General features: G+C 37.4%; 1 protein-coding gene across 1 annotated transcript in view; it reads left to right on the top strand.

The window, feature by feature from the left end:
• The window catches only part of snd1 (staphylococcal nuclease and tudor domain containing 1), a 68294-nt gene that overhangs the window by 4143 nt on the left and 55146 nt on the right, over positions 1–9005 (top strand). The window contains exons 2-9 of the mRNA XM_060889359.1: positions 287–436; positions 611–731; positions 1904–1985; positions 2325–2485; positions 3302–3393; positions 3777–3935; positions 5550–5656; positions 7833–7923. Of these exons, the coding sequence (XP_060745342.1) occupies positions 287–436; positions 611–731; positions 1904–1985; positions 2325–2485; positions 3302–3393; positions 3777–3935; positions 5550–5656; positions 7833–7923 (963 nt within the window). The remainder of the gene's footprint in view (positions 1–286; positions 437–610; positions 732–1903; positions 1986–2324; positions 2486–3301; positions 3394–3776; positions 3936–5549; positions 5657–7832; positions 7924–9005) is intronic.

Here is a 9005-nt window from a genome sequence, read left to right as displayed (position 1 = left end):
AACTGGCACATATCCATAATTGAAAATCCATCAAAGTTTCCAGTCAACAGTGTTCATTGAAAGCAAGTGGTATGTAATTATGGTTAGATTGGTTTTTAGATGTTTGTTATTTGGATATTATCACTTATTTCTGTCATCAAAATGCTGCAACAAATGGAGTGTCTGATATATCTCTGTAGTCTAAATTGCCAGAAGAGTCACACTGCTCTTTTTAATCAATGAGAAGTTTGTTTTAATTCGTTGATTTTAATGCAGTTACCTTAATAAGAGCTGATGTTCTGTTTAGGTTCTGTCTGGATGTGCCATCATTGTAAGAGGTCAGCCACGAGGTGGCCCGCCCCCTGAGCGACAGATCAACCTCAGCAATGTGCGTGCAGGTGCCCTTGCCCGCCGTGCCACCCAGAGCCAGCCTGATACTAAGGACATCCCAGATGAGGTGCGTATGAAATATCCTACTCCAGTCTTAATAAAACTGAAATCTTTTAGAATATTATCAACAGCAAGATATGTGCTTTCTGAAGTGCATATAATCATTGATAACTTTCCTGTACTTATACTCTTAACAATTAGTTATTGATTATTGTGTGTACTGGGTGTGTGTATTCTGTAGCCCTGGGCTTTCCAAGCTCGTGAGTTCCTGCGCAAAAAGATGATTGGAAAAGAGGTGTGCTTTACTGTAGAATTCCGAACACAGCAGGGGAGAGAGTATGGAGTTCTGTACCTGGGAAAGGGTAAGAAACATTGCTTTGTCTCTTTACTTTTGTGCTATTTCAAATGGCTGTTTAAACCCTTTTCATTACTGATCTCTGCCTCTGTATGTGTACTCATAATGAGTGGCCGGTTCATTGTGTATGTCAGGGTTATGCTTAAACTAACGTCATTTTGCCAGGTTTACCTACAAAATGCCTTATTAGCATTAGCATTGTTAGCCGCAACTACAAAAATGGATTTTTATTGAAAAAAATATTGAAATATCTTGAACACCAAAAACTTAATAATATGACTGCAATACAATCTAATAAAAGACAAATAAGGCATTTTTTGTAAAATCTGTTACTGTATGAGAATATCGTGTGTTTGCACAAAATAAATTAGAAACTAATAAACACAAGGTGACTGTTTCATGCCTTGTTTATGGTTTCACACAATAGTTAGCAGCTATATGCAGCTTAGACCCTGATTTGTTTCATTTGGATCAATAAAGGCACAATAAATATCCTCTGGCTTGGCTTTCTTAGTAAAAAAAATAAAAAGAGTGAAAAGTGTAAAAAATCTCTGAAAAGTCACTTTGTTTGCACAAAAGAATCATTTTGTTGTGTGGCATTGACGCTGCTCTACAGTCACTTTGCTCATTTAAACTGATTTATAATAAATCCAGAAAGATTTTTTAGACAAATATTTGACGTATTCTGGACCTAACTTGAGTGAATTGTGTGTTTAATGCTGCAGATTTATTAAACATGGGTAAAGATGGAACACAGTGATTTAGCTGAAGCTTCTGAATGTATTTATAAATGAAACGAGAACTAGTAAATTAAGAAACAAGACAGAACTGTAAGGAATCTGTAGTATACTGCAGTAGTGTGTCAGTGACCCAGGGAGAGGTGGTTAGGTGCAGCAGAACTCATTACTGTAGTGATAGATGACCTTACTTGTGATGGGGGATGTAGCTGGGGGAAGTTTGGGGGTGTAAATTGCAGATGCTTGTAGTTCGGTTGGAGATTGTAATGCGGTGGAGGGCGTAGTTTGCGGTTGGGTGCAGTTTACAAACAGTCATTGGTTTAAGGACTTTTTTCATTATATGGTATATAACAGGAATGTTTTCTGTAGCCCAATGACATGACACATGTTTACTGCTCAGTATAAAGTGTGCCACAATGTTATTTTGCTGTTTAACCCTCAGACACATCAGGAGAAAACATTGCTGAGTCGCTGGTTGCTGAGGGCCTTGCCACGGTCCGCAGAGAGGGTATCAGAGGCACAAAGTAAGAGGCGTGTGTTTGTGTGTGTGTGTGGCGAGTTGGAAAACATAAGGAGAGTATATTTCTGGTGATGGCAAAAAAATTCCAAATGGCAAAAAACTAAAACTTTCACATCATTTAATAAGAAGTTTGTCATTTTAACATGTCTAATTCTGTGCATGATAATTCTTTGTTGTGCTTGTAGGCTTTTGTTCTATGGTTTAAGTGTATCAACTTTGGTTCTTGTGTATTTTTTTCCCTGTAAGACGAAGTAAAAACAATGTACGTGTGTGTGCGCGCGCCTGTGTGCGTGTGTGTGTGTGTGTGTGTGTGTGTGTGTGTGTGTGTGTGTGCGTGTGTCAGCCCTGAGCAGGCCAGACTCTGTGATTTGGAGGACCAGGCGAAGGCTGCAAGGAAAGGCTTGTGGTCTGAGGGAGGAGGCGCACACACAATTCGAGACCTCAAATACAGCATTGAGAACCCCCGTAATTTTGTGGATTCCATGCACCAGAAACCAGTTAATGGTGAGCCATGGGCTCCTTTCTTTATTTGTACCCTTCAGTCTTTGTACTAAAGTTTCTGATAAGCTGATCACCACTGGGCATTCATGGTGGATTTTTGTTCACACCTGCTATTTTTGTGTGTCTTGTGACTTCATTTTGGTCCAGTCTACCAGGGTTATGGTTATTAACCCGAGGTCACTTCAAAACTGGTCAAAAAATAAATAAATAAATAAAGTGCAGCATACGTTAAGCTATCAGGCAGGATTTCCTAATTAAACCATCTGTTAGTTTTGAACTTGACAACAGTTCACAGATAAAGCAAAGAACTTCATCTCATGTCTCGAGATGTATTTCAACAACTTCAAGTCATTCCACATCCAGATCATTGTCTTAGATGTTAAACGATCAGTGCCTTCACAGCTGGACTAGTAAGGGCAATTGTATTGTTTTTGCTATACTCTGAAGACATTTGGGATTAAGATCAGAAGGTTAATATGAGGCAGAAGATCAGAATTTCAGTTTGCATATCCTGATATTTATGTTTGGATGTAATAAAATAATATGGCACTTGCAAAATAGACTGCACACACATTTATGTTGTTAGTGTGCAGCGGTCCTGTAGTTTACTGTCCGAACATTTAATACATAATAATAATAATAATAATAATAATAATAATAAAAATCCCCTTTTAATTTAAAATGAAATAGCAGCTCATTTGTGTGTAGTTTTGTAAAGCCACTTGTTTAAGCTTGAATTTCATGTTGTTAGTGTAATCCAACTACAAATCAGATCTCAGACAATAACATTTGTTCCTGTTCTGTCTTTCACTCACCTAGCCATTATTGAACATGTCCGTGATGGAAGTGTTGTGCGAGCTCTCTTGCTGCCTGATTATTACCTGGTTACTGTGATGCTGTCTGGAATCAAGGTGAGTAATTACCTGTACTTTAGTGATGTATGAAATCAATTCCCAATACTGTGTGAAGAAATAAACATTCTTTCATACACTATATGATTGGATAATTGCAGGATTGAGCAGGTTTGCAGATTATACAAATACTCGTCACACACCTTCACATGCATATGCCCCAGATTCCTGTTGGGACGCTGGAGTTTTTCCTCTGTTGTAGACCATCTGTCACAGGATTAGATGTGTTGTGTAGCCTAAGAAATTTTTCTTTAAAAAGAGTGGTGATTTGCCTTACTGTTACCTATCAAATGTTTACTTTCTTACTGGTCTGTGTACAATCCAATGATAAAAATATTTCATCATAGCATTCATCTTTGTTTCATCTGTTTTTTTTCCTTTAGTGTCCAACATTCAAAAGAGAAGCTGACGGACCAGAGACACCAGAGCCATTTGCAGCTGAGGCAAAGTTCTTCACTGAATCTCGTCTGCTTCAGAGAGATGTGCAGATCATTCTGGAGTCCTGCCCCAACCAGATCATCCTGGGTACCATCCTCCATCCGGTATAACAACTTTATCTCCTGAAAATCTCAACGTCCTAATGTATAAACACAGACCAAACCGTACCCAGTCAGTCTCCTCTCATAGGCTGGCGACAGTGTGTTTGTGGTTCACTTTCAGGTTCCTTGATCCATGTATTGTGAAAACATATCCAGATATCCCAGTGGTCCATTATTCCGTCTTGTTTTCCCACATGTTTTCAGAATCCTGAAATCTGCATGCGCGGTTTGTGAGGCACTTTTACTTCACCCCAGACAACTTCCTTATTCCAGCACTTACAAAGCATGCAGAGATAAAGTTGAAGCAGCTTATCTTTAAGTGGAGGCTTTTAGTAATGACGTTTATGCTTTGTAACCACCATGTCCCATTTCCCCACAACACAGATACTTCATAAGGTTTGCTTTCCAAGCACATGCAGGGTAAAACCTTACCCTTGTTCCTTGCCCTGGTGCCACATGCATGCTGGAATGTATGATGGACAGAGCCATCAGAATACTGACTCTGTTACTGAGTGATTTGTGCCCTGAATGTAGTTTCTGTGTGAGACACACCAATCCCCTGCACACATTAAAGCACTTTTTTAGCAGCCACTCTAGTGACCTTAGTGATGATTATGAGTAGGCATCGTCATCAATAAAGATGATTGAATATTTGTTTGGCTAATCATTACATTGTAGAATTTAACCAAATAAAAGGTGCCAAGTTCCACCGGTGTGATTTATTTGGGGGCAGGTCTGAATTACAGGGCATCTTTTTTTATTCTCCTGCTAGCTAGCATCAGTGCTCTGTCTGTCAACCACTGAATATAAAGCTGAATGCAGCATTTTTTGTGCGTCTGTGTACTGTGTGTGTATTATATTGGCTCTCTGTTGTTGTATTAGTGTCAGTACACATACATACTAGTCTCCAAGTCAAATGCAAAGTGCTCCATTACACCAGACCTTAAATATTTGGATTTCCTGCTTAATGATTAAAGCCATTGCTTTTTTCCCCCTCAAACTCATTAACTAATACTAGCTTGTATGCTTAATAAAAGTGTCTTTCCCCTAGGCTTCTCATGATTTTAAGAAATATTTTTTTGCACCACATGTAGTATACATGCAGTAGCTAATTAAATAGCCTATTTTATTATGTAGGCAGTTGAGCGTATTGTTTCCTACATAGACATAAAAAAAATTAGGAGCCTCATACTGAATAAATAATACAATATGCTATATTGTACACGCCTTATGAATTATTTTATTGTAATTTTCTTTAAAATTGCCTTTAACTTTATAGAAGTTATGCCTAAAAGACCAGCTGCTCACACATGAGAAATTAAAGACATAATAACAAAGTACAGTGCTTTGATTAGGAAGAAATAAATAAATTGATGATAAATTTGTGGGCATACTGAACATTTTTAACAGTTTGCTCTTCTACAACTCTGTAGCGTGATGATTTTACTGTATATATTAATAAAATGTGTGTGTGTGTATACACACACATACATAATGTACCCATGTTGCAGTACATTGTGTACCCATTTTGCATTAATTTCAACTTTTCAATTAAGTTCAAGAAATCGAATCTTTTGTACCCAACCACCATGTTTAATGTGACTGTGTGTTGTACAGAATGGGAACATCACAGAGCTGTTGCTGAAGGAGGGCTTTGCTCGCTGTGTGGACTGGTCCATGGCTGTGTACACCCAGGGAGCAGAGAAGCTACGGGCAGCAGAACGGTCAGTCTGTCAGACTGGTAGCTATTGCTGGCCAGTGACTTGAATAGCCAGGCAGCATATAAAGAAAAGTATTAGACAGTCAATCATATTTTAATGAACCCTAATTAAATGGTTGAACTAATAAATACTTGGCAGAAGGACAAATAAATGTCCAATAAATTTCTAGTAGTGTCACAGACTGGTGCAAAGCCGCTTTTTTTTTTTCTGCACCAGTCACGTGCAACATCTGCTTCTTTTATTACTGCTGTCTTTTAATAATGGGACGTCATGTGTCTAAATGTAACGTGATCCCTAGTCATTAGGGATCCTGAAACCCTGAAGTTAAAGCATTTTTGGAGGATTAAGGCCACTCAAATTGGTCTGACTTTGAGAGCTCAATAAATACAAAAGTATAACTCAATTATTAATACGCCATAAAATATGAGCAGAAATGAAGTAGAATTTCAAAATATCCAATTAAAACATTACACTAAAAGCTATTTAAAAACATAAACTCGCCACCCAGGTGTTCCTAATAAAGTGGATGGTGGATGAATGTACCAAAATTATTGGGATCCATTTGTAATTGTAATTAGAATTATTATAGTTTAATTATAATAAAGTGTCATTCTTGAACAACTGGTGTTTTATGTCCCACTTACTCTTGTGGTCTTTCTACAGTAAAATTTCAGTCTACTGCTTAATAAATCTTCTGATTAATAAATGTTTTTTGGGGTGATGTTATATATTTATGAACTAGCATTTTTTTAATATGGGAAATGACATTCACCTGCTTTTGTTATGTAGTTTCCCTTTGTGCTGGATTGTTCATGTTAAACGTTGACCTGTGAACAGAAAATAGGTCTCTGATTTTGGGGAAGATGTAAAGGATTTGTCATACATCGGGAGCAGAATGAACTATAAATAACTCTTTCTTTAGAATTGTATGTCTGATTCCGATTGATTTTGTTATGCTGATTAATGGATATTTGTAGATTTCTTCTGATGGCTAGTTTATTTAAAACTCATGACCACTCTCAGCCCATTAGATTTCAGCTGGCCTTTCTTCATTAGTGATGAGCTTCCTTTATGATAACCTGTGTTCACTTTTACCCATCAATAAGTAGATGTAATTTTTGGTAAAGTGGTGCCTCAGTATGATGCCTGAATATGTGCCTTAGGTTTCTATTTTCAGCCAATTGAATGTTGAACATTCTAGAAGTTTAAACTGAAACTCTGAGTAACGCAGCACTCTGTAGCTCTTGATGTGTGTTTAGCCATGTGGATGATTTCAACTCCATGTATTCTCTCCTGATTACAGATAAAAAGAAAGCTACTTTTTCAGAAAAAGGGCTTGATAAAGTTTACATTTTTATTACATCTTCCATAATATAAGCAGTATGTTATGGCTAGTAACCCACTTCATAATGAGTGTTAATTCGATACATCAGTGTGATAAAACACATTTAAGAGGCATGTCTCGAGTGAAATGAAACCAAACACAAAAGTACCATTTCTTATTACTTTTCAAAATCCATATGGACACACACTTGTACATTCTCATAGACATCTGCATTTTGCTAATCTTAAATGGCAGACTATATTTGCATGAAGCCAGGAACCTGCAGGCACTAGCATGCTAACTCACTTATGACAGGCTAGTTGCATCAATGTTACTATATATGATTATTGATTTTAAAAATCATCAAACAGTGAAATTAGCCATTTATGGGCATGTCAACTCTAAGGCAGTAAGAACAATGGAAGCAAAGATAATACATTTGGTGGCCTGTCACCTTAAAAACAGTCTGTCCTGTGTTGCTTCATTGGCTACCTGTAACTAGTAGAACAAAGCATGACTCCCAATAGCGTATTGTTGAGATCAGGTCAGCTGAGTAGATCTAATACACCTAAGTGAGATTATACTCGTTATATCAGACAATTAGTTTATTAGACCAACAAATACCAGCCTGAATGAAGGGTTTTGAACATGTTTTATTCCACTTCAATTCCTCTGATCCCCCAGTCAGACTCTTATTAGAAATGTAGACCAAATTCTGCTTTCCTATAGCTAGAACATGTTAAATGAATTGATGAATTAAATGATGAACTTAATTGCTGGTAGTATCAGACAAGAGGCTGGTTTGCTTGAGATGAACTTAAGTCATGGATTTATCTGTGTTTCTGTGTTGTGCAGCTCTGCTAAGGAGCGCAAAGTAAGGATCTGGAAAGATTATGTTGCTCCCACTGCCAATCTGGACCAGAAAGACAGACAATTTGTGGCAAAGGTGAGTTCATAGTAATTTTATGTTGTAATTTGTGGTAGTGCTGCAACGTCATGAAGACTTCTATTTTGTTCCTCTGCAGTGATTTAAAAATGTATATTTCTATATATATAGATGTATAGATATACATATATAGATATATTAGATAGATACAGATGTATACAATTTTTTTTTTTTTTTTTTTTGCTCTAATGGTGTCTTGAATGTCACTGTGGAAAAAACAGCTTCACTGACAGCTTGGTCACTGTGGCTATATTTTCTGTGTTTGAGAATATAAATAAGTGAAGCATGCTTTTTCTTGCAAATTCAATTTAGCTAAATCTCAGTAGGTTTGCTATATCGGTCACCTTCCTGGTGATGGATGCTCTGTCCTGAGCTCAGCACCAGCCTGAAAGCAGTGATGGGTCATGGAGGAGAACTTGGTTGTAAGATGCACAGAGCTACAGCTGACTCATAAACTTGACTGTATCTGTAACCGGTCAGACCTGCTCACTTCACTTACTGCTAATCATGCCATCTGATTGAAACCCACTGAAGCTTTGACAACTGAAAGGATGAATAATGGTTTATGCATCATATTTCCTCTAAACACTGAATACTGAATAGTCATATGACCAAGCTGTTGGTGCCAGAGTGAGTAACTAACTCTAACACCAACTAACGTCCCTGAAAAACACACTGATGATGGTTTACACCACATTATGTGTAAGACAGAAGGCTTTATCATGATGCATTCTGTTTCAGGTGCTATAATTTAGTTGGTATAGATAACTGTTGCTGATTGCTCTATATAAGCAGACTTTTCCTACAATTGTGCTGTGCTTTGGAATTAATCAAATAGTTTCAAGTTCGAATAGTGAAGCGTATTGAATGGGCCCAGAACTACATGAAGTTGGATCCAAGCTTTATTTAAATCAAGTGAGTAGTCCTGAGCCACTGATCATGCATCTGCTGGATGGATTTAGGGTTGTGTCAGAAATTAGACTTTGTGCTTTGAGGGAGAAAGAGGGAGACATCAAGGTGGTGGTGGTGTGATTATGTAAACTAGAATCATTGGTGGTGAGCTTGTACATTTTTGAAAAACA

This window comes from Tachysurus vachellii, chromosome 16 (genome assembly GCF_030014155.1).
Source record: "Tachysurus vachellii isolate PV-2020 chromosome 16, HZAU_Pvac_v1, whole genome shotgun sequence".
In the NCBI taxonomy this organism is placed as follows: Eukaryota; Metazoa; Chordata; class Actinopteri; order Siluriformes; family Bagridae; genus Tachysurus; species Tachysurus vachellii.
This window is presented reverse-complemented; position numbering and strand designations above follow the sequence as displayed.